The sequence below is a fragment of the Rosa rugosa genome, chromosome 1 (genome assembly GCF_958449725.1).
Source record: "Rosa rugosa chromosome 1, drRosRugo1.1, whole genome shotgun sequence".
NCBI classification, from domain to species: domain Eukaryota; kingdom Viridiplantae; phylum Streptophyta; class Magnoliopsida; order Rosales; family Rosaceae; genus Rosa; species Rosa rugosa.
Window position 1 is genome coordinate 44,499,378 of NC_084820.1, and position 26,491 is coordinate 44,525,868.

The 26,491-nt window shown below is 41.2% G+C and overlaps 2 protein-coding genes across 7 annotated transcripts; both read right to left on the reverse strand.

The window, feature by feature from the left end:
• Nucleotides 1-8,521: 8,521 nt before the first annotated feature.
• On the reverse strand, nucleotides 8,522-15,857 carry LOC133725040 (ribose-phosphate pyrophosphokinase 1-like). 6 transcript variants are annotated; one of them, XM_062152056.1, is made up of 7 exons: nucleotides 15,763-15,857; nucleotides 15,580-15,647; nucleotides 12,504-12,556; nucleotides 12,018-12,202; nucleotides 9,571-9,640; nucleotides 9,087-9,104; nucleotides 8,524-8,948 (listed from the first exon to the last, which is right to left on the reverse strand). In XM_062152056.1, the coding sequence occupies exons 3-7, from the start codon at nucleotides 12,532-12,534 to the stop codon at nucleotides 8,914-8,916; spliced, it is 339 nt and encodes a 112-aa protein (XP_062008040.1). In that variant the 5' UTR covers nucleotides 12,535-12,556; nucleotides 15,580-15,647; nucleotides 15,763-15,857; the 3' UTR covers nucleotides 8,524-8,913. The 6 variants fall into 6 exon arrangements, 5 of the variants coding, with proteins under 5 accessions (XP_062008042.1, XP_062008044.1, XP_062008040.1 ...); XM_062152057.1 differs by having other exon boundaries at nucleotides 15,580-15,641; nucleotides 15,763-15,819; XM_062152058.1 differs by lacking the exon at nucleotides 15,580-15,647 and having other exon boundaries at nucleotides 8,522-8,948; nucleotides 12,504-12,554; nucleotides 15,763-15,819.
• LOC133725039 (exosome complex component RRP45A-like) lies at nucleotides 15,586-17,743 on the reverse strand. Its single transcript, XM_062152055.1, has 3 exons — nucleotides 16,154-17,743; nucleotides 15,985-16,080; nucleotides 15,586-15,877 (listed from the first exon to the last, which is right to left on the reverse strand). Exons 1-3 carry the CDS (start codon nucleotides 16,231-16,233, stop codon nucleotides 15,700-15,702), a joined length of 354 nt encoding a protein of 117 aa, XP_062008039.1. The 5' UTR covers nucleotides 16,234-17,743; the 3' UTR covers nucleotides 15,586-15,699.
• Nucleotides 17,744-26,491: the final 8,748 nt, after the last annotated feature.

Here is a 26,491-nt window from a genome sequence, read left to right on the forward strand (position 1 = left end):
AAGTACATGTTCAGAGACAACTTTCTTGTCAGAAGAACAATCTTGTGGACCATCTTCTCCATAAACAGCCTCTATGTAAGGCTGTGATTCAATAATGGGCAGGCTACTTTCTTCTTCTGCGACGAGTTGGTCGGGAGGAAGGTTTTTGCCTTTAGATTGATCGCCTCTTATAGGCAATTCAATTTTGGTAACAGCATCTAATCGCGCCACTTCTTGACTTTCCAAGAAGCTTTCTTGTTTTGTGTTGATGGCGTCAAACTTGCCATGCTGCAAATCCACTTGAGTAGGCACTCTGGACCATTCTTTGCTCAAATTTGCGAATTCCGCGAATGATCTGTTCATCTTTTTGGAGAATCTATCACTGTTAATCTTCATGATGGCCAACAGATCCTCTATGCTTGCACCTTCTGGGATGGGGAGAGGATCGAGCTCGTCGGACACTGCGGTGTCGCCAGGATGGGGCACATCGGTGGAAGCAGGCTTGACAATAGTGTCCTCTTCCTCAGAAAGACCAGGACAAGCAGCATTCTCATGAGGCCTGTGACTGGAGGTCTTGCTCTTTGGGAAGTTTAGGAATTTGCACTTCTTCTTCTTGAGAAAAACAGGCATGACTTCAGGAATTTCTTTTGGTAAAGATTTTCCTCTGGCATCCCAATGATGGTGAACAAAAAAAGACTCTAGTGTGGTCCCACTCGGCGTGCCAAAATGTTTGTTTTCAAGCCCGGTGGTTGAATGTGCTTTAAGAGAAAAACTTTGCTTGAGCTGGTCAACAGTCTCTTTTCTTGCGCGGGCGTGCCAGCACCGTTCGGGTGCGGTCGTCGGGGGTGTCCCTTGACCTGACTTCTTTCAAGCGACTGTAGATAAGGAGAGCACCAACCTCGTCGCGGGATTCTTCTGTGCCTCGTGGTGAGGAATTTGTCTTGTATCACCAAGTAGATACTCAACGTTGTAGGTCGAGCAGAGCGAAATCACCGAGAAGTAGGGAGAACTTGCTAAAGAGTGACTTTAGCTTGGCTGGTTTGCGAGGGCGTTACCCTTACTTAGCTGGTTCCGTAACCGTTGTGGTCGTGGTACTACAGTCGGCTCCCGAGGAGACTAGGACCGAAGCACATTGACAGAGGGTTTGGTGGCACTGACAGTCGGCTCCTGAGAAGACTAGGACTGGAGTGTGATCACCGGTAAGAGAAGGAGAGGAGTTGCTCTTAGAGAGGGGTTGCTCTAGAGAGGCTTGGATAATCTTAGAGATTGTTGTTGATTTGTATTGTTTTTACGAGGGCGTTACCCTTGCTTGGCTGGTTCTGTAACCGTTGTGGTTGCGGTACTACAGTCGGCTCCCGAGGAGACTAGGACCGAAGCACTTTGACAGAGGGTTTGGTGGCACTGACAGTCGGCTCCTGAGAAGACTAGGACTAGAGTGTGATACCGGTAAGAGAAAGAGAGGGGTTGCTCTAGAGAGGCTTGGATGATCAAAGAGATTGATTGATGAATTGTGTTGTTGATTGTTACTTGTTGTAGCCTCTATATATAGGCTACCAAGCCATAGTGGTTGGCCTTAAACAAATCATGATGGGTTAGGTTTGAGCACTTAAACACTAATGGAATCGTTAGGTTTAAGCACTAAACACTAATGAAATTGTTAGGTTTGAGCACTTAAACACTAATGGAATGTTAGGTTTGAGTCACTTTCTGCTCCTTTATTCCTTCAGTTATATCTCCACCACGTAATCAGAATGGGTCTTCAACTTCTGCATATCAAATGATCCATAATGAGTGTAGATCATTGTGGTGAAATTTCAGAACTTAATTCCATGTGGTTGGGCCGGAAACGCTGCTGGACTCCTTACAGGTCCAGTTTTCCAGTTTTGCTTCTGTAGAAAATTGGACTGATTGTTTGAAGGCTTTCCACTCAAAACTAGCTCTGGCACTCTTCATAAGAAATTATCCTTGGGATGTCTAGAATTAATCTGGAAAGGTTTAGCTCATTTGGATTTCGTTTGGTTAGTGTGCCGCCCTTCCTTCCTTGTTTAGCTCGGTTTCTCCTAGCCGAAGTAGGAAAATATGCTAAAGTTGACTTTTCATTTCCATGCTTCCATCATTTCCTTTTCTTTCCATAATTATGCAGATAGGATTTATTTAGCCTCTAAATAGTATATTTTGAACTTGTCGACAATATATAGCTTGAGTCACTGACATTGGCTCAATTTCTCCATGACACGCCTTGTCAGGACAAAATGCTCATTTTGGGTCCAAACAATTTCATAGGTTAATTTTGGCTAATGACACTACTACAAAAATTTAATCAGACGACGGCTAAAAACCGTCGTCTAATATGGAGGCTAACCGTCGTATATCAAGGCGCCGTCTGATGAAGGTCGATTGTAGGGAACCGTCGTGTGAAGGGCTCGGCAGCATGTCGGCAACCTGTCGAAACCATTAGCTATTGTGTGACTGTTCTTCAGACAACGGGCGACTTTAGAAACTGTATGTGATTGCGATTCAGTTGTCGCTTTATTTTATGGCCGTTGTGTGAGTTTTATTCACACAACTGTTTTTTCATAGCATCTGTTATCTGTTTTGAGTTCAGACGACAATTTTTATTTTGAGATTGTTGTGAATATTGTTGTCACGCCCCTGATTTTTAACACAATTAAAAATCGATATATAACCTCATAATTATACATGCGTGAACGTTCAGCCATCAATGCCAAATACCTGGAAAACTTTTTCCCTTTATACAACATACATATTGATGCCCTGAACCCACTATGTCAATATTGACCCGCCCACAGAGTCATATATTACATAAGCTTACGAATTAAATTGTAAGCAACAAGATAAAACGCAAAAGCTCCTCAGAGTTTATTACATAGCGGAAGTCATAACAATGGCAAAGCCAATCAAAATTGCTTCCTACCTGTTCTGCTGCCAACAAGCTACCTCGGCTTCAGCCCCGATTATCCTACCCTGCAGGATTAACCCCTACATCGTTGGAATGGTGCACCGGGTTGTCACACAACAAACCCGGTAAGCTTTTGCAAGCCCGTATGAGTAACTCAAAACAACTCGCACAAAAACTACGGGATAAAAGCCCGCACGTTTCGATCGAGGAAACAACTCACACAAATCACGTTTAAATCAATAAACAAAGATTCACCACGAAGTCACTAATACATGAATATATATGTATATGTATATATATATATATATATATATATATATATATATATATATATATATATATATATATATATATATTGTAACATCCCGTATCTTAATTCACCGGTTACTAGTCATTTGGACAGTAAACGACAATTCGATTTACTTTTACTCTTTTTCGGTAACTTTAGTGGCCCTAAAAGTTGACTTTCTGTTCGGGTCAAAATTTGAGAAAATGTTCTTTATGAAAGTTGTAGAGGACGTTAAACCGAGCACGTGCATATGTGGTACGTAAAAATCGGAGCTCATATGCGAAAGTTATAAGCGAAATTGTGAAAGTTACTGTTCACGGTAAGTTTCTATAAATATAGGAAGTTACTGTGGTAAGTTTCCAAATTTGGGAAACTTACCCGGCTCTTTCTCTCTCCTCTCCCCCGACCTCTCTCTTTTCCGGTTCGGCCATTTTCGTCCTCCCTTCGATTCTTCACTTTCCGGCCACCAGCCGGCGTGCAACCGGTCACCAGAGGAGCGCCTCCTCCCTCCCAACACGCTAGTAACCTTGGTTTTCGAAGATTTGGCCGGAAAAGCTCGGAATTGACTTAAGAAGATCACTGTAGCAGTTGGGGTTTTTCGGCGATTTCCGGCGATTCCGACCACCTCCGGCCACCAAATCGCCGTCGAAGGTTTGGTTTTCATCACTGATCATTTCCCCTATGGCCTTGTATCATGATTTATTGTGTAGAAGTCGAATTGACGAAATGAAATTTTAGGGTTCTTGGAAATTTCTGGGTTTGTGTTCATCAAATGATTTCGGCTGTTTTTACTTGTTATTTGGATGTGTTGTAGTTGAGAAAGAGGTTAGGTTTGTTGTTTTGCAGCTACTGCCAAAATTGGGTGGCCATCGGAGGTGGTGGCCGCCGGCGCGTGGGGCCCACGCGCTGCCACTGTTGGTGGCGCGTGGAGGTGTGTGGGGCAGTGTTTTAATTCCAGTTTTTAGCCCATTGAATTGTGTAAATGTTGTAGAGCTTGTATGTGAAGTTTGGTGATTTTTGGAGAAGCTTGGAATTAATTATGAATTTTTGAAGTTTAGGGTTTCGATTATCGAATTATGTGAATCCGACCGTCGGATATCTCTCGGTTCTGACTTGGAACCTTTAAGATAACGAATTGGTATTAGTGGTAGAATGTGGGTTGAATCCGAGGAGAAGTGGAGATGTGATTATGAGGAATTGATTTTAGGAATCGTATTAATTTGTTGAATAGTTATTCACGGAATATAATTGTGTACAGGATGACGCACCGAGCGATTGCTCGACGAAGGAACTCGTATGCGTGATCACCGGAATAGTACTGTGAGTGGACTTTTGTTTTTAAGTAATTGATGCATGCATTATTTCTTAAAGTATGCTCTATTTATTCATCAATTTACATTTCGAGTATGAGATTATAAATTGATTTCGTATTATCTCATATAAATACTTTCATTATTGATTCGTTTCCGAAATTGCTTTTGATTTATAATCTTAATGGTGAATTATCTTATTTCCGAGGTTATTTCCGGAATTATTCTCTAATTATATTTTATTTCGATTTGAGACTTCTAAAGGAGTTTCGAAATGGGATTTCGATGGAATTATTTCTTGTTTATTTATTCGATCTTTGGTTTTGGCATTGGGAATGCCTTAGTAATGATTTCGGTTTGAGAATTGTGATTTTGTTTGATCTCGCTTTTCTGCTATTGATTTGGAGATACTTTTGGCGTGTGGGACACGTCGTTGGAAATTCTTTAACGAGAGATGGGGGAAGCCTTATGTATTTTGGATTTACTGGATTTTCGGTTATGTTTCCCTGTGCCATACTGAGGGGTGATTTTATCATGCTAGCATTGATTTTCCGCCTTTGTGGCGCGGTGATGGGATCACCGTAGCCCTTCCGCCTTTGTGGCGCAGATTACTGTCTTTGTGACAGTAATTCTGTAGCCCAGTATCCTATCGCTACACTTAGTGGCGTAAGGATATATTACGAGAGTTATGGGAGTTCTTTAGCCTGGGAGGCTATCACCCAACCAAGCCTGAGTGGCTTATTCGTATGGCTATCATCTTCCCCTACTTATACTATTTTTGACTAGCGGGGACTAGTCTGAGTTTTCTTAACCAGCGGGGCTGGACTTATATTTTCGAGTATTGAAATTTCAATCTTTTACTTTGTTGTTTTGACTAGCGGGGCTAGTCGGTTTTCTGGAGTTCAACGTTTTTCGGATTATTTTCTTAAGTGTTCTATAAATGTTGCATGCATCCGGATTTTATATATCGAAAAATGTGGGAAAGTATGAAGTTTTATTTTGTTTTATTCATATTAAATTATTTATTTTTGTCCACTCACGCTAACGTTTTTATATACTTTTCCCCTGGGCCCTTCGGTTCAAATGCCCAGTTTGCAGGCGAAATTAGTTGAGGTCGGGCGTACATGGAGTCAAGGCATAGCCAACAGCATTGCTTCCGCGTACTCATTCTATTTCTGTTTTCTTTGTTACTTAGGGGATTAGTATTGCTCTGATAATCTATGAGATTAATATTGTCTTTGGGTTGAGACTGACATCCGATGAAATTGGAGTTGTGATTTGGGGAGCAGATGGCTCCAGGAGAATAAGGGTGGATGATTTAGAAGTGTAAATGTTTTCCTACAGGTTTTGGGTAGCCTACTTTTAGGGGAAGTTCCGCCAAATTTTTGGTAGAATTTCTTCTAAAGTGGGCCCCGCAGGGCCACTTCGGATTTCGGGGTGAAATCCGGGGCGGGTCTTGTCATATATATATATATATATATATATATATATATATATATATATATATATCCCATAATATATATATGTACACACATAGTCATCCCTTCAGAAATGCCACTAATACCATTTATAGTCACAGTTAATCCCATAACTCCAAGACAATATGGTAACTAGTCTCATAACACATATCGCGAGATTTACTCACTTAAATTCCCATTCAAATCGAAATAAAAGAAAACAACTTACACCTTGGTTTCTTTTAAAAACGAACATAGAAAGCAACAAACTCCTTGGTTTCTATCGAATATAACATAGAAAGCAACTCACACCTTGATTTCTATCAATCATACCATAGAAAACAACTCACACTTGAATTCTATCAAAATAACATAGAAAGCAACTCACACCTTGATTTCTATCAAAATAACATAGAAAGCAACTCACACCTTGATTTCTATCAAATCGTTAATAAAGAAAACAACATGAACCTTGTCCCCTTAAAAACCGTTAATAAGGAAGCAACTCACACCTTGTTCCCTAAAAACACGTAATGTCATGAGTTATCAATAACCAATTCCCGTTACCCCATGAATTACCTATATGGCAGACAGACTAGAGCTCTAACTGAAACGTAACCACTCGTCCGGCCAAAGATGTGATTACCTGATATTCTGCCCAAGGTCATAGACCTTCGATCCTCGGGCCGCACAGTCCCTTGGAGCAAATCATCAAAACAGTCGCACAGGACACAAAAACATTACACAAATCGCAATGCTTTTGAAAACAATCGAAATCAGCATTTCAATAATCATTGTTTTCCGAAAAGCCATAACACAAAACAATAAAAAGCATCATTCCATGCATATTGTTTTCATACACAAATCTCAACGCTTTTCAAAACAAATCGAATCAACAATTCCAAGTCATTTGTTTTCCAAAAGCCACAACCCAAAACAATAAAACGCATCATTCATGCCTATTGTTTTCCTCAATCCACAAACCACCAAAACATATATATTTCACGTAAATATATATATACGTAGTCATCCGCTCAGGAATGCCTACTAATACCAACTATAGTTTGCAGTTACTAAATAACTCTCAAAATAAAGGTATTCCGTTCATTAATGAACCTTGTGAGATTACTCACCTCGAAACTTCCGCTGCGTCTTCAACCACGAACAAAGCAGCCAATTCACAAAACAACCGTCCAAAATACTTCGTCAAGTACCTAATCACATACGGTTTCCACTTAGTAACAATTCACAAACGATTTAAGTCCGAAACCCCTGTTTTGAACTAAAATCCCCAAAGTGGTGCCAATCGAGGCAAAACCACATCCGAGACCTCCCAAAGTCTCCGGAATACGTCCACGATCGATATGACCAAACCATAAGTCGATCGGACGCTCGAATCCTCACGGATCGAATAAATCAACCGGTATGAAACCGTAAAAATCATAACAATTTCATACGAACTCCAAAATATGCGTATTATATATCAAAACGCTTGTATCGACGAGTAGAAGACATATAATACCATAAACAGTCCCATATACGGCCAGAACACCGCCGGAACGCCGCCACAGGCAGTGGCGCACCGCCGGAACGCCGCCACAGGCAGTGGCGCACCGCCGCCGGCCAAAACTCAATATTTCACAAAACTCCCAACATCAAAGTTCTTCATCTAAGCATGCTTGTGAACTTTCATAACTAGCTCGAAGTCAGAAAACAAGCATAAAGGGTCGAAAACTACCTCACAAGCCGTGAACAGTAATCCAATCTGAGTTGAACCGATTTCCACGTAAATCGATCCAAACAAACATCATAGATCAACTCAGACGACCCCCACGAAGCCAAGGAAGAAAGCTTGAAGCCGTGCCGTCGCCGGAGCTATGTTTTCCGGTCGGGTCCGAAAACACCAATCTGCACCGCCGCCACCACCGAGAATTGGCACTAGAGGACACCACAGGGAGGAGCGCACGGAGGAGGCGAACCGATCTGGGCTCGTCTGGTGGTCTGCCGTCGCCGGAGCTCGCCGGAAAATCTTGGTCGGATCACCGGGTTCGGGTCGGGTCGAGCGCGGGTGATGAGAGAACGGAGGATTTCTGATTTCCGGAAATGGTAAATGTGAAAATGGAAATAGTAAGTTTCCGAAAATGGAAACTCCTATTTATAGAACTTTCCCAAAACTTCAAACGCTCATAACTTTCTCATACAAACTCCGATTCTCGCGTTCCATATGTCCACGAACTCGTATCGACGCGCTCTACGACTTTCGTGAAGGAAGTTTTCGGAGAATCTCAACGTATCAAAAGTCAACCTTAGCAACCCCCCTAAAGTCATACTTTTCGAATAAAAATTCATCCGAAACACTTCCGCTCCATCCACGAGCTACGAAACCGTCCAATAACCACAAATTGGATTCCGGAAAATCCTCGGAAAATAAATACGAATTTCCGGGGCATCACAATTGTGTACATACGATAGTTTTTTTTTGCGGTTATTGTTGTCCTAATAGAATGATTCAATGCATTATATTTGCTGGATGTGGAATCAAAAATGACCAAATTAACAGTAACTGATCAATATATATATAATATATAAAAGAAATTTTTATAATCCACATCATGCACCAAAATGGATTGTGCAAAGATAATCTTTTGTCCACAAAAGGAGTACATCTAATAGTACTCTCCTGGCAAAATACATAGAGAAATTTACTTAGAGTGTCTAGCTTTGCAACCTTTGCTACTCTCACGGCCTCATTGGAGTCTAAGGAGCTTGAAGTTTGAGGAGCTCCACACTCTCAATATCTTCTAGAGTTTCTTCAATAGCATCAGAACTAATATAGGAGGGTCATTTGTACATTTGTCTTCTCTCTCTTTCTGTCAACTTTGGCTGTTTTCTATATCATACAATGGCCGGGTACTTTACAGCTCCTTAATATAGTCAGTTGTCCATTGCCTGCTATAGTCACATCCTTAATATAATCACAGTGTGTTCATTGCCTGATATAGTCAGTTGGAACCAAGAACCCAATCAATTTAATAACACAATTCACACAAAAATGAGAAGAATGTTAGCAATTAGAGAGAACACCAGGAAAAGGTAAACAAGCTAAAAAGTGGGTCAGAGGGTGTATAAACCATGTAATGCACACCATCCTGCAGTAGCAAAGAACCACAGATTAACCATCAACACAACAATGGTTAAGTACATACAACATATACAACATTACAACTTCTTGTACTTGATCTCATGAAATGAAATTTTAAAACTGTTTACATTCAATTGATCCACTCCAAAAGGTACTAAACCAAAAGAATGTATACTGGAGACTCTGCAGTAACATGTAAGTGAAAAAGGAGATGGGAAGTTCTATTTCTCCAGACTATAAGAAAATAACCTTAAATCAAGATCACTTTATTAAGCAGTGAATAACCTCTCCTAAAATGACAACACCTCAGGTTTGAATAGACTTTGTTCAGTGACTTTGTTATACTTACATAATATATTTCCAAGTCCACACACATTTGTTTCTCTTTACTGTTATGATCCATCTTTAACCGTTTGACCTCATGAGTAAGGACAAATATATAACATGAAAATTCATATATTTTCGAGACTCACCAGCAATGTCGATCATATCATCTACCATCACAGCAACTTTTCCTTTTACATCGCCAATCAAGTTCATCACCTGGGAAGGTAAATATTAAATGTGCAACAAATCTTTGCTTGCCATTTTTCTAAACTAGTACTCATACAAAAAAGGATTAAATACTGTTTACTCCCTATACTTATAGGGTTTCGTCATTTCAGTCTCTGACCTTCGAATTTCACCTAAAAAGTCCCTGAACTCCCAATTGATCCCTGCCGTCAAGCATCCGTGAAAGACTCCATTATCTTGCTGATGTGGCGGTCGATTCTCCCCTAAAAAGTATATTTTACCCTCACTTAAAAAAAAAAAAACTCTTTTTTTTTTTTCTTTTTTCTCTTTACCTCTTCTTTTCCAGCTCTCTCCCTTCCTTCTCTCCTCCTTACTGTTTATTTCCATCTCAAAATAGATGGCCTTGGCAATCATAAATCCTAGCACTTGCACATATTCGCATCCCTTCGCACCTGAAACCAAATTCCAGCACCTTAAACCCTCTTCCATATTCACCAAATTCCAGCACTTGAAACCAAATTCCCTCACCTACCAAAAACCTTATTTCCGTGTACACTGTACCTTGCTTCCTCAGAAACCACTGACCCCAAATCCTTCTTTCTCCGATTCTTCGCAGCCCTGATTCGATTTCCTCCATTCAGCTCTCAATTCGTTAGAGTTTCATTTTCGTGAAGTGAATGCTGGTTTTTTGTGAGCTCTGAACTCGGCGCTTCAATCTGATGGCAGCGGGGACAATGGCGACCGCCGCCGGAGCTGCTGTGATTCTGTACTACATGTTTGGTCGGAGCTACTCACAGACCTCCCAAATCTTTAACACCAACACAACAGCTCACAGACCTCCCAAATCTTTAACACATACACCACTAAATGATCTCCCAAAACCAAGTCAAAATTTGCAACAAAACCCAAGATGATCTCCAATCCAAGAATCCTCACTAAATGAACAAACTCACATGATGATCTAGACCAACAACAAAGGGAGTTTCCCAGACCAAAAAATCTGAAGCATGCCAGATCGCAGCAATGTGCCGCTATAAACCTTGTCTACTTCGACCCGTAATGCTAGACCCGAATTTGACCTTGGTGGAGCCCCGGACACTCCAGCACCGTCGGCCCGGACTTATGCGAGACCTCACACAGTCCCTTAGGGTTTTCCACGATCACAATCATATCAAACGGCTTCTAATCGTTGAAATTGAAGACGACGATCTTGTGGAGAAGAACAACTACGATTCGATTGCGGCGGAGCCTGACTGACTTGACCTCGGACTGAAACAAGCGCTCATTGACGCAGCAAGACTGGCGATCTTCATAGATCATGACCTTGTTGGGCTGGCAGAACGAGGAAGCCGCCATTTGTTTTTGATCGGAGCAATGACGGGGGCTCTGGGGCCATGGTGGTGGAGGAGAGGATTCTTAGATCTGGGTGGATTAAGATCGGGTCAGATTGATCGACCCCGATCGGACACATACTGGATTCTCTATTGGTGGCGATAAGCACGAGGTGTGCTCGTTAGAGGCAGATGACTTGGGTGGCTGGCTTAGCCATGCAGATTGGGGTGATGGCGGAGATAAAAAGAGGAGGAGAGAGAGCTGGAAGAAGAAGAGCTAGAAAGAAAAAGACAAAAAAAAAAAAAAAAGGAGAGAAGAAAAAAATTAATTAAAAAAAGAGTAAATAAAAGTGAAGTAGACATTTTAGGGTGAAATTCATGCCACGTTAGCAAAATAACGGGGGCTTTGACGGAAAGTTGACGGCAGTGACCAATTGGGAGGAAATTGAGAGTTCAGAGACTTTTTAGGTGAAATTCGAAAGTCAGGGACAGAAACGACGAAACCCTATACATATAGGAAGTAAACAGTAATTAACTCTACAAAAAAGAATATTCAAGATTTCTATCATCTAGTAACATTGCTGTGACCATAATGTTGAGACCCATGTTGATATGTAGCTGCCCCCAACCGTCCTAACATAATATAATCCCAAAGAAACTAATACGTAGTACAAATTGGAAGAGTAATGAAAGGCATTAACACTGCCGAAACTATTTCTAAGAGGATGGATTAAAATGTGTGGAAAGACAAGGCATTAACAAAGACATGTGAAATCTGGTTTGACATTGACATAAAACTTCTTGATATCACTAGATAGCTGACCTTTCAAACTCATTATTAACTGTCATAAAACTTCCCAATTTAATAGTTACCAATAGTTTAACAATATCCAGCTTACTTTGTCTATGTTCTATGGGATCGTAAAGTTAGTCAATTCTTTAGTTTTTTTCATATGGATCTCTACATGAAACTGAAACAAACATATAAGAAAGCATCAGACCAAATAAGAAAGCATTACCAGTATGCAACCTTTCTCCCTATCAACATTGTCATCTTTAGTTCGCATGTTATTTACCTTACTATCATGGCCTAGGGATATAGCAACTTTCTCATTCCTTTGACAAGCTTTGTGAGGCAGCTTTCCATTAGAGTATCCTGAATGGTTTATCACATCCCGAGTCACAGTCAACTCTGTTGAACAAGAAGGCTGCCCAGTCAACTCTGCCAAACAATAAGGCTTTCTAGCAGGGTGAGATATCTCTGCAGCAACAGGCAATTTCATGTCAAAAGGACAATCATCCGGACCATTTATCTCATGTTTATCCAAATTACTAGCATCATGATTGTGAAAAGCAAACATACAAAATAACTTATTTCCAATCACAACATAAGCATCAGACACATACAAGCTATACATATCAACATACACAATACATCCAACAGGTAAATGCAGTATGATAATTAACCTTTGCTGGCACGAGTACCTACCGTTCATCTTTTTGAAGAAGGAACAACGGTGGGACTATGAAATTATATTTTAGCATTTGAAGAATGAACTTACCTACAATTGGCAGCAATAGCAGTGAGGCCATCAGTGGTTAAGCCTTCGCAGCTAACAAGTGTTGGGATCCCTCCTTAATTGGAGGAGATAAAGAAAGTGGAAGACAAGGCATGCAGGAGACATGCAGGAGACAAGGGAAAAGAAGAAAAGGAAAAAGCATGCAAGGGAAAAGAAGAAAAGGAGAAAGCATGCAACCGGCTTTGAAGAGAGAGCTGGAGAGAGAGTGTGATTCCTTTTTTCCCCTTTTCTTATTAAAGGAACTGAAGAGAGAGAGAGCTGCAGAGCTTTGCTTTCTTTGTATATAATCCCCACATCGGCAACAAACAAAGGGAGAGAGGGTAGAGAGCCCAAACTCCAGAGAGAGAGGGTAGAGAGCCCAAACTCCAGAGAGAGAGATCAGTAGCCACTCCAAGGGTCTTCAAGATGTAGAAGATAGGGGGAGTGTGTTCAAGGGCGTGTATAGCTCTTGGGGTAGAGTAATCTTCTAGGATTGAGAAATGGTGTACAAGGGGTATCCGGTTGGATACAAGGCTCGGGTTGGGTATAAACACGAGTGCTCAAGTTGTGTATAAACTTGAGCGGTGTAATCTTGTACTTGTGTAATTCTCTCAATAGTGAAGATGAAAACTCTCTGAGGACGTAGGCAAGGAAATTGGCCGAACCTCGTTAAATCTTGTTGTTTTATTGGCTTGCTTATTTCTTATTTCCATCTCTACTAGTAGTACTTGCATGACAGGGGGATTTATTTCCCAACAGTGGTATCAGAGCCGATGGTTTGGCTGGGATAAGTCATGCATCCATGGTGTAGTCAGGCAAATGGTCAAGGTGGCAGCCCGAAGGTGCAATAGGTGGAGTCAGCTCAGAAAAGTTCTTAGCAAGAAGAGCGGGTCGGAGACTCAAAGAAATCCTCATCGATGGTGTATCGATAGGTGGAGTGATTCGTGAGCTAAGGGGAGCAAGGTGGACTCGGGAAAATCCTATTCAAAAGTGGAGCTGCAAGGGATCATAATATGACTCAAGGGGATGATGGCTGGTGAGGTTGTTTGTCATGGCAAGTTCTAGCACCTCATCATTCAAGGTGGAGTCAGTTAAATGGTTAAGCTGTTAACTCAAAAGTGCATTAGGTGGAGCCAACTCGAGGAAAATTCCTAGCAACGTGGAGCGGGTCAAAAACTCAAGAAAGTCCTAATCAAAATGAAGTTGATAGGTGGAGTGACTCGGAGGCTAGGTGGTGCGAGCCGGACTCAGAGAAAAAAATCCTAAGGTGGAGTTGCAAGAGACCAAGATATGACTCAAGGGAATGATGGTTGGTGAGAATGTATATCTCACTAAGGTGGTTCGTGGTGTCTGTGATCGTGCTTGTTCGTCGTTCGTGGTTTTCGTTCGCCGAAGGTTTGCATGTTGATCGTGGTTGCTCATCATGAATTCAGGTATTGCCTCATAGTTTGAGGTGGAGCAGTTTGATGGAAAGGGAAATTTTCACTCTATGGCAAAGGAGAGTGAAAGACATCCTATTCAACAAGGCCTTACTAAATCGTTGATGGGAAAGGATGTAAAGCCAGGGAAGATGTAATCTGCCATGGGATTTTAGCAGACGCAGCAGGTCTAAATCCAGAGGCAGGGGAAAGGTCAAGTAGTGCTACAATTTCAAGGAGCATGGACACATAAAGCCGGATTGTCCGAGGTCAAAACAGAAGGATGATAAGGGCTCATGTTGCTCCAAGGATGGTGTAGCAAATGTTTTTTTGTAATCTTGGAGAATTTCTCACACTCCAAAGGTTATGACACTTTTTCTCGAAGTTGAGCCAGTTACACTCCAAGGGATGTAGGTGTCAACAGCAGGGGAGTTGTGTTTACCTGGCTGAATGGTTCTAATAATGCAGGGAGAAAAGTGTGGAAGTATGTTCCGTCTGATAAGAAAAAAAAAACTTAGACCTCGAAGGTTGAAGGGAAACGGTGTGCACAAGGATGCAGGTACCTGTGGTGGGTCTCGTTTGCGGGGATAGCCGAGACGCCAGTCAAATGTTTCCAGGTTCCAGACGATGGTGAGAAGGTAAATCCTGCTGGGGAAGGGGTGAAGTCGAGGTCCCTCTTCAGAGCCAACTAGTGATTGTTGCCTCGGTGCAGTTACACATGACATTGGCTGATTGAATCAGGGGGAGTTAGAACCACTTGCAATTGATTCAGATTATGTGTAATTGGTGAAAGAATAAGGCCAATGGATTGCTTGTGGGCATAACAAGCAGGTCTCAGAATGAGATGAACTTCAGACTGAAGTGGTAGTGTGCTTGTGGGTATAACAAGCTGTGTCTCAAATTGAGATGACTTCAAAGATTGAAGTTGTGTTGCGGAGCTCTCCATTTAAGTCGGGAGGTGGAGATTGTTGGGATCCCTCCTTAATTGGAGGAGATAAAGAAAGTGGAAGACAAGGCATGCAGGAGACATGCAGGAGACAAGGGAAAAGAAGAAAAGGAAAAAGCATGCAAGGGAAAAGAAGAAAAGGAGAAAGCATGCAACCGGCTTTGAAGAGAGAGCTGGAGAGAGAGTGTGATTCCTTTTTTCCCCTTTTCTTATTAAAGGAACTGAAGAGAGAGAGAGCTGCAGAGCTTTGCTTTCTTTGTATATAATCCCCACATCGGCAACAAACAAAGGGAGAGAGGGTAGAGAGCCCAAACTCCAGAGAGAGAGGGTAGAGAGCCCAAACTCCAGAGAGAGAGATCAGTAGCCACTCCAAGGGTCTTCAAGATGTAGAAGATAGGGGGAGTGTGTTCAAGGGCGTGTATAGCTCTTGGGGTAGAGTAATCTTCTAGGATTGAGAAATGGTGTACAAGGGGTATCCGGTTGGATACAAGGCTCGGGTTGGGTATAAACACGAGTGCTCAAGTTGTGTATAAACTTGAGCGGTGTAATCTTGTACTTGTGTAATTCTCTCAATAGTGAAGATGAAAACTCTCTGAGGACGTAGGCAAGGAAATTGGCCGAACCTCGTTAAATCTTGTTGTTTTATTGGCTTGCTTATTTCTTATTTCCATCTCTACTAGTAGTACTTGCGTGACAGGGGGATTTATTTCCCAACAACAAGAACCAAAGACTTAAAGTTCAGAAAGGACCTGGAATTGCTCACCACACAGGCTCTCTCTTTCTCTCCAGTCAATGCAATGCATTTGAGATAAATTAGTCAACTCTATTATCCCTGTTAAATCTTGTATATATGAACAAAGGTGTGCTTAATTATCAAAAGAAAGAAACAGGAGCTAACCTCATGTGGATGTATGATGACTCCCTGACCATTTTCTCCCCCTAATGAGCACTCAGGCCTCCGGAACGTCAAGATACCAGCCAGTGCAGCAATATTAGCAGCATCAATAAGATTCCTGCCACAATTTATTTCCAGAAAGTTGCAATTCAATGTATGGCAGGACAAACGAAATAGTGCAATATTCTAATTAAAAAAAAAAATGAGCCAAAGAGAGTTAATTACCCTCCATTATCTAGAATGTGGAGGTCATCACGTATAGCCCACACCAACTTGCTAGAAATAATACAAAGCGACTCTGTATCAACTGCCCGGCTCTCCCTGCAAATACATCAATGTTCAAATTTTCAAGCGTAGCTAAAATCAACAGCAATAGTAAAGTAGTTGATTTTACCTGAGACCACGGTCAATAACGCAGCCAAGCTCGATGACTGACTCGCCAGGGCGGCCAAGCTCAAAGGAAGGGTCGGCCATGCGAGAGAACTCGGTGAGATGGAACCCACATCCATATCTCCAATGTTCGAATCCAATACTGAAACCACAAAATTCAAATCCCAGTTACCCATAGCTGAATTTCATAATAAAACAACTTACAGAAAAGTCATCTCAACCTGAATATATAGATATAATATAATAGTTTACGGGCTTTTACGGGCCGGTCCTAATGGGCTTTTACGGGCCGAGCCTAGCGGGCTTTAGGCGGGCCGGGCCTATGGGCCGAACCGAGCTTTTGCGGGCTTTTTGGCGGGCCTCCATCAGCCCACTTGATCCGCGGGCTTTTTGATGAGGCCTATCCTTCCATTGGAGCCTAAAATACAAAGAGCAAACCAAAATCCTTAGGATTAAATGATTTCCTTTCTTCTTCTTTTTTTGTCAAACAACTGAAAACTTTATATAGCAAGAACAAGTACAAACAGACCCAATAAGGCCTCCCAAACTAAAACAACATCACACAACGAGGCCCAAAAGGCCCAGACAAACATGAAAGAAACAAAGACCAACTTCAACCAGCGACCTGCAACCTTCGACTGGAAGAACAAAGCAACCGCACCACCGCAAAGTAGCCTGCATCAAAATCCAACCAAATCGAAAGATCGGAAGAAAGACCCATGCTGATTTTGATGTACCCAACCACCAAAATTTCAGGGATAAGTACAGAGAGCATCTCCACCACAGCGACCATATTCTACCAATAAGAGAAACAAAGTAACAAGAAAAAAAAAAGACTGGTAATACCGGATGAAATGACTAGGTGAGATCCGGTAAGGGACCAAAGAGACAGGCACCGAGGTACACAATCTCTTATTGCATCACCAATTGCACTGGTGGGCAGACCCCACTTTGAACAGAGCTCCGAAGAGCAAAGAAAACATCCATGGCAGAACGAAGGAACAATTAGGTGAAGAGGATGAAGACAAATGGGTCTGGAAAATAGAAATCGAAAACAAGCACAACCAAATGGGGCCAAAACGGAGACTAACTCTTAGCAAAATCGTCCAAAACGGTTGGCAAGAAGTAAACCTAAAAGAGAAAAGGGGAATGGATACATAAAGTCTCAAGCAGAGGGAAAATTGAGGATTAGTGGCTCCCTCGACTCTGAGGCCAAAGATCCAAATCAAAAATTGATCGACATCTGGCAAGAGAGGGGGAAGAAGGAGAAAATCTGTTTCGATGAGTTTTCTAGAAAGAAAGAGGTCTTTCTCTCACTAGAGCATGCCGCTAGTTTCTAATGAAGTAAAATGATTTCCTTTGTTAGCTAGGTAAAGAGGAGCCTTGTTACCAGATAAGAAATGTCCATTCTTCCTTGAGCAACAAGTTTTCAATCTCCAATTTACTTCGTCCATGTTCCCCCCAGTTGCATTGAGGCACTGCAGTTGTTTCTACTACGTCCAACGAATGTCAACGTGCACTGCAGCGACCACCTTCTCCCAAATTTTCGTTTCACAAGTAATGTCTCATTTCCTGAATTTAGGACAGAGGTTATGCATTCATTCAACGAAAACATTCATTCAACAACACACAAGCAATCGAGCCCACTAAGCAGAAACCAACCTCTAACCATCTTCAAAAGCCTCCCAATCATGCATCTCTCAAATCTGTTTCAAACCAACCAATTCCCACACTATTCACATGGTGTCAAGCCCATCTAGTATTTTCCCACGAGTAGCATTTAATCACTTGACGAATTGACAAATTGATTGCATCAATGAGTCAAATTTGGGCCTACTATAATCTCGATTGTAGGAGTTTTCTTACAAAATAACCCTCAACACCACTACTATTACATATGATATATATAGTGAGTGCATAAGCTTAATCTTCACCGAAGCATTTTCATACTAAGTTAATTTAATAAAACTATTAAGTTAGATAAAATCCACCAGCTTAAGAGCTTTAACACTACTGGATTCTGCTCGAGATCAAAAATCTATAATTAATAGTTTCACAGCACTTAGGCCATCTCCAACCCAAAGGGCTAAAAATAGCCCTGGGGCTAAATTTTAGCCTTAAATTCTGTACTATTCATTGATCTGACATCAACTGTCTCCAACCCGTCAAGGCTAAATTATAGCCCTAAAATATATTTTTGTTAAAGTAAAATGACAATTGGAATTGGTCTACTCATTTCATTTCATAACCCCTTTATATAGGGAGAGAATTACAATGGAAAGAACAATTACAATGATGACATTAACTACTGATTGGTCCGTAATCCATGCTGATTGATGGTACTTGCTAATTGCTTGATTCCCTCTCCGTCAATCACTTTGACGAAGGCACATAATGTGTTTTTCCTTTAACACTCCCCCTTGTGCCAAGTCAATAATGAAATGGTGCATGAGTTGTTGCCTCACTAAAAACCTTGCCAAGTAACAATAAAAACTCTGTGAGACAAAAAATACACCTTGGTCGAAGGAAAAGAGCACAACGCACCTTTTATATTTGAGGATGACATGTGGGTGTTAGACTCCCCCTGAAGTCTACACCTCCCCCTGATCCTTACATTAATCAAGAGAGCTTGGAAAGTCTTCGCATTCCTATGCTTTTCACATGTTTCTCAAATATGGCCTTGGGCAATGATTTGGTGAACAAACCTGCCACATTCTCCTCAGACCTTACTTGATTCACTTGAATCTTGAGGAGGGCCTGTTGTTGCTGATTGTAGAAAGATTTTGGCGATATGTGTTTTGTCTTATCACCCTTGATATGTCCTAGCTTCATCTGTTCGATGCAAGCTGCATTATCTTCATAAATGCAAGTAGGCTCTTCAGTAGTAGAACTCAAACCACTAGTCCTTTGAATATGTGTGATGATAGTTCTTAACCATACACACTCACGAACCGCCTCATGTAGAGCAATGTTCTCTGAGTGGTTCAAGGAGGTAGCCACAAGGGTTTGCTTGGTTGATCTCCAAGATATCGCTGTGTTTCCACTGGTAAATACATAACCAGTTTGGGAACGACCTTTATGTGGGTCAGAGAGGTACCCAGCATCAGCAAAACCAACCAAAACGTTATTTGGCGTTTCGGTGTAGTGAGTAGCGCTTTCGCCATCAACATTTCCTTTAGGGATTGCAGTTCCATCTGCGGTCCCTGTTGTCTCTCTGTAGGGAAAGAACAGTCCCAAGTCAATGGTTCCTTTTAGGTATCGAAAAATGTTCTTGATACCATTCCAATGACGCTGCGTTGGCGCTGAGCTAAATCTAGCTAACAAGTTCACTGAGAATGCAATGTCTGGTCGAGTAAATTGGGCTAAGTACAATAATGCGCCTATTGCACTTAGATAGGGAATTTCAGCTCCCAACACCTTTTCGTCATCTTCCTTTGGACGAAATGGATCTTTCCTTGCATCCAAACTTCGACCGATCATGGGAGTGCTAGCAGGATGCGCTTTGTCCATGTTATATCGCCTGACTTTTGGACATACGCAGACTGGTGGATTAGTATTCCACAAACTTGGTGTTTTAGTTCAAGGTCTAGACAGAATCGAGTTTTCCCAAGATCATTCATCTCAAATTCGGATTTCAAGTAGCTCGCGGTTTCTCTTATTTCAACAAGAGTACCTATTATGTTCATATCATCGACATATACAACTACAATTGCAAATCCGAAACTTTTTTTCTTTATGAATACGCAGGGGCATACTTCATCGTTCTTATATCCCTTCCCAATCAAGTAGTCATTTAGACGGGTATACCATATCCACCCGGATTGTTTTAATCCGTAAAGTGAGCGTTTCAACCTAATTGCAAACGCACTCCGTGTTTAGAGTAACTTGACTTGGGTAATGTAGGGCCATCAGGCACTTTCATATATATCTCTGAATCTAGATCTCCATAGAGATATGTAATAACCACATCTATGAGCTGCATTTCCAGTCCTTCGGAAATTACCATGCTAACTAAGTAGCGGAACGTTATAACGTCTATTACGGGAGAGTATGTCTCCTCGTAGTCAATTCCAGGGCGTTGTGAGAAACCTTGCGCCACAAGGCGAGTCTTGTACCTCAGGACTTCATTCTTCTCATTACGCTTTCTGACAAAGGCACATTTATGTCCTACAGGCTTTACACTTGGTGGGGTTAGCACTACCGGACCAAATACCTGTCTCTTTGTCAAAGAATATAATTCTGCCTGGATTGTTTCTTTCCATTTAGGCCAATCTGCTCTTTGTTGACATTTTGCAACAGAGCGTGGTTCAATATCATCGTGCTCTATGATTCCTTGAGCAACAATATATATCATCAATGTGTATGGAAGATCTTTCTATCAACTCATACGTACTCTCATAATCATTTGAGATTTCTTTGTTCTCTGGAATCATTTTAAACATCGGAGCGTCCTCCAGTATTGATTCATGGACATAACTATAATCAGAGACAATCTCATGAGAGGGATTCTATACATTGATGATTGGTTTGTGCCTTACTCGCCCTCTTCTTCCTTGGGTGAGTGTCAATCGAACCAAGTGTTCTCCCCCTCTTCCTTGGGGAGCCACGGCCTCAACCACACCTCCACTAAGTGTGGTTGCAGTGCCTCTATCTGCGGCACCGTGCCCCTTGTTGGGGACTTCTAACCTTGCAGGCACATTTGCAGCTGGTATATGTGATGTCGTCACTTTTGTGATATCAGTAAACTCATCAGGCATCGAATCTGCTACGTTCTGAAGATCGATTATTCTTTTCACTTCACTTTCACTTTGTGAAGTGCGGGGATGAAAATGAGACAGAGTGAGGATAAACCACGACAATTCCTGTCGTTCCCTTAGAAAATCATTTTTCCTATGTCCCCCTAATGACGGGAAGACTGTCTCATCAAAGTGACAATCCGCAAATCTAGCGGTAAAGAGATCGCCTGTCAAGGGTTCCAAATAGCGGATAATTGTTGGGGATTCGTATCCAAAATAAATACTTAATCGTCTCTGAGGACCCATTTTGGTGCGTTGTGGGGGCGCAATAGGCACATATACTGCTCAACCAAATATGCGTAAGTGTGAAATGTCAGGCTCATATCCAGTTACCAACTGGTACGCAGAAAATGGTTGGCTAGCTATGGGTCTGAAACGAATAAGTAAAGCTGCGTGCAATATTGCATAACCCCAGGCAGATATAAGAAGGTTGGTGCGCATAACCAATGCCCTAGCCACCATCTGTAGCTTTTTTATGGTGGCTTCTGCGAGACCGTTTTGTGTATGCACATGGGGTATAGGATGCTCTACATCGATCCCAATAGACATGCAATATGCATCAAATGCTTTTGATGTAAACTCTCCAGCGTTATCAATCCTTATAGACTTGATAGGGTGATCAGGGTGGTGAGCCCTTAAACGTATAATCTGTGCTAGGAGTTTTGCAGCATTTCTTGTGGACAATAAAGCGACATGTGACCAGTGTGTCGAAGCATCCACCAGAACCATAAAGTACTTGAATGGTCCGCATTCTGGATGGATAGGTCCACAGATATGCCCTTGTATCCATTGTAAGAATGGAATGTTTTGTTTTGTATCTTTAGCATAGGAAGGTCTCGATCATGTTTTTTTTTTTTAAAGAGCAGGCTTTGCAAAATGAGTGATGTGCCTTTGAAATAGTCAATGAGGCATAATGGGAGGGAGGTAGTGCTTCTGGTGCTTCAGAAGGCAATGACTGCATTTGAGCAATACTAGAACCGACACCTTGCAGTGTGACGGATTTTTGTCCCATTTTATTTTTCACTCGAAAGAATGGATGTCCATATGAGTTCGTTAAATTACGGATCATCATGTCATTACCGGGGTGCTCTAGATAGTCATGCCAAAGCCTGTATGAGTCAGTGTCCCACATTTCATTGTTGGTGACAGCATAGGATTCAATAATCCGAATCGTAGTGAGGTACAGTCCACTAGATTGACTCATAAGTTTCTCTGAAATGTGTTTCCTTCCACATTCATTAGAGGTAATATAAAAGTATTCAGTTCCATTCTCACAGTTTGTTTTTACATGATAACCGTTGGCACGAATATCTTTGAAACTTTAACAAGGTTCGATTAGCTCTTGGTAGAATGATAATCTTTTCATTCTAATAATTTTTTCTCTAGATGTATTGCTTTACATCTTTATAGTGCAATTTCGAACCATGCAAATATGTGTAGTAAATAAATTTGAATAAATTCAGTGCTTCAGAATAAAATTCGAAATTTATTAATAAGCCAACGATAATCAAATCAAGGTCTTTGTTCAGAAATCTAATTCATCAAACCATTCTTTAAGACCAAATAATAGTCTAATTAAAAACGAGGCATTATGCCTTCACATCTGTCTTTGGAAAATAAATAGATAAAGCAGGTCAGTCAAAATCTAGTGCATCCATTGACTGAGCACGTTCCTTGTTGCCATTAAAGTCTGCAATTGTGAGGTTGACATCTGGGTCGTGGCCTTCTTCTTCCATATAGTGAGTTTCTTGTTCTTTAGACTCCCTATATCTCTTGTAAGTGGCTGCAACTATGTTGCTTGCTTGGTAGTTCTTGTACCAATGTCCAATGACTCCATACCAATAGCATGGTTCATTGCCAACTCTATCCTGTTTGACTGAAGGGTTCTTAGGTGCCTTTTGCACCTTGTTTCCATCATCTCCTCGTCCCTTTCCACGTGGTGCATTGTTGCCACGTGAGTAGGGATCAACACGTCCAAACCCCTTTGCATTGGAGTTCTTTCCACCTTTTATATTTTTTTTTCATAATTAGCCTCGGGAATTTTCTTTGTCCCAGTGAGCCTGGTATTGTTGTTCAAGAGAACCTCATTTTGCCTCTCAGCCACTTGCAGTAGGCTGATCAACTTATTGAAGGTTGTGATTCTTTTGTTGTCATACTCCAGCTTATACTTGTCCGATAGCATAAACGCTGAAGTAGGAAAGGTGGTAAGACTCTTGTAGATCATATCATCTTCTGTGATTTCCCTTCCACAGAAATTGAGACGTGCCTTTAAGCGCAACATATCCTTATTGAAGTCATTGACCTTTTTATAGTCAAGCAAGCGGATTCTATTCCACTGAACAGCCAGTCCTGGGAGCAAAGTATCGTGAATGTTCCCAAAACGTCCCTTAAGGGCATCCCACAGTTCTTTGGGTGTCTTCAACTGAAGGTACTCCTATCGTAGGCTAGGATCAATATGTCGCCTCAGAAACATTAAGGCATCTGCTTTCACCTTATTAGATAGTTCATCATCTTTGGGGTCGGTAATGGTAGTGTAGTCTTTTGCCACAAAGGCAGTTTCTGCATCGGAAACCCAACGGTGGTACTCAAGTCCTTCTGAGTCCAAAATGTCAAACTCAGGTCGAGTTGGATCAGCCATCTACATAAAACAAGAGGGAAGATACAAATTACGCAGTCATAAAGACATCCACGTAAATTATTTTCCAAAAATATGAATTAGATTTCAAGACCAAGATTCGTAATGGTCACATTTTTTTTCGATGCTACGTGAAAATGCTTTATCACGGTAAGTATGTATGTATAATGCTCATGAATTTTCATTATCATGCAAAGTGGAATTTTCTATGTTGCATTACAAAAATAATTATAACACATTTAATAATAAATAAAACATAGCATATATAAAAAAATTAATTACATGACATGCTCAAATTTCACAAACATACAACAAAATATATGCTGCATATAATAATAGCAATAATATATCATGCGTAAAGTAAAATACAAACGATAGCATAATATAAAGGCATGCTTAGGAATAATTTATATAATCATTCGTAAAAATAATCATATAAAGCATAAATAACAAAACATGCTTTAAAATGATCAAAATTATCTAACTAAACATGCTTAATAACAAAATATAATAAAGGCAGAAACAATATGGTATAAAGCATGCTTAAAAAATAGTAAATATAAATAAAATTCACATGCTTGGTTAAAATCATAAAATAAAATAAAGAAAACATACTTGATTTCTAGAAAATAAAACGATCCTAGCGCACGCGCGTGTTGATGCAGGCGTGCGTAACGATGTTTTTGGGCTTGAGAAAACTGGGCCACTTCCTCTTTTTTCAGCAGTGGGCATTGGTTTTCTTTTTCTTTTCTTTGTTTTATTTTTTTTTTCTTTACTGGGCGGGTCTTTTTTTTGGGCCTTATTTCTATTTTTTCTTTCTGGGCCGAGGGGCCTGTTTCCTCTTTTTTTTTTTTTTTTTTTTCGCGTCTTCTCCCTTCTGGTTCTCTCTTGAAGTGCAGGGGTTTGGCCGGCTGTGGGATGTGCGCTGGAGGCCGGCTGTGGGATGTGCGCTGGAGGCCGGTGGGCTGGAGGCAGCGACTGCAAGGTGGGGCAGCGAGCTGATGGGCTAACGCCGATCTGGGATCGATGCGGGATTGAAGTGATGCAGCCGGGTCTGGGATCTGCAGCAGGGCGCGGGGCTGCTGTCCGGAAGGAGGATCTGGAGGCCGGTCTGGACGGTAGTGCGCAGCAGTGCGCTGGGTCGGGGGTGCTGGGATCCGCTGAGGATGCGTTCGATTAGGCTGAGCAGGTGGGAGGCTGCTGCTGCTGCAGTTCGGAGATCCCGCAGTGGAGGCGGCACGCTGAGTTGTGCGCAGGTGAGGCCGGTTCGGGGCAGCAGAGAGGTGGGTTCGCGCCGGTGGGCAGGCTGAAGGGCGCTGCGGTAGCGCCGGTGGAGATGCTGCTGTGACTGGGCTGCTAGGCTCGGTGGTGGGTTTAGGCAGCGAGCCTGTGCGTGCTTGGCCGGAGAGGCCTAGGGAATTTTTTTTTTTTTTTTTTTAGTGGCGACAGAAGAGAAAAGGGAAGAGAGTTTTTTTTCTCTTCTAGGGTTTGAGTTTATTTTTCAACAGAAAGAAGAAAGAAATTAGAAAATTATTTTTTTCTTGGCTATTGGCTATGAGCGTGCTGATAACGTGTTAAAGTAAAATGACAATTGGAATTGGTCTACTCATTTCATTTCATAACCCCTTTATATAGGGAGAGAATTACAATGGAAAGAACAATTACAATGATGACATTAACTACTGATTGGTCCGTAATCCATGCTGATTGATGGTACTTGCTAATTGCTTGATTCCCTCTCCGTCAATCACTTTGACGAAGGCACATAATGTGTTTTTCCTTTAACAATTTTAACATTTTAGATTGGTTATATATATATATATATATGTGTGTGTGTGTGTGTGTGTGTGTGTGTGTGTTTATTTTTTAAAGTCAATTGACTTATAGTAATTGAAATAATTTTTATGATAAAAAATATTTTTTCCGCTGTATTTTTTTTTTAAAGATAATTAAAAATATCTTTAGGTAATTTTGAAATGGAATAAAACTGGAATCATATTTTTAATATTTATTTTATTCATGACATAAGCATTTAAAAGTTACACAACAAAGTAAGAAAATGCAAACACTTGTCAGTGACAACCATGACAATTATTAAAATCAGAAATTAAAAGCTTTGAAAACTCAATCACATAGCAAATATCAAATTCATGGTGCTTGACCACTTTATTCCATTACAAAATTTTCTTGATATTCCAAGAATCATATTCAGCTTTATGTCATTCTTTGCCTTCACGTACAAAACAAGACTTGGATGCATTACAAGACTTGACAAGGAAAATTTATTCATAAAAAATAAAAGTTACAAGCAAAATTTATTCATAACAAATAAAAGTTACAAGGAAATTTTAATAGCCAACGGCTAAAAAAAAAAACCTAACCAACGGCTACTTATAAAAAAAAAATAAAAAAAAAAAATCCAACAGCTAGCTGACGTCAGCAACTAGCCGTTGCTGACGTCATGCTCCGGTCAGCATCCACTAAAGCCTGTAGGCCACCATCAATCTGATCCATTTTTTTCAATGGCCAAAGTGCTACTCATAGGGCTATATTTAGCCCTTTAATCCCACCTTTAGGCCTTCTCCAACCCAAGAGGCCAAAGTGCCAAAGGGCCAAAAAATAGCCCTTTCTTTCTCCAACCCATGAGGCTAAGGGGTAAAGTGCCATTTTTGAGGGCCAAAAGGCCAACCCAAGGGCTAAATATAGCCTTTAGGATAGCACTTTAGCCCTTAGGGCCAAATGGATCAGAAATGGGAGGCCCACCCGTGTAGTGCTGTGTGACATATGCATGACGTCAGCCGACGGCTAGTTGCTGACGTCAGCTAGCCGTTGCTTTTTTTTTTTTTTTCTTTTTTTTTACCGTTGGCTATATAGCCGTTGGTTTGAAAAAAATAATAGCCTTTGAGTAAAG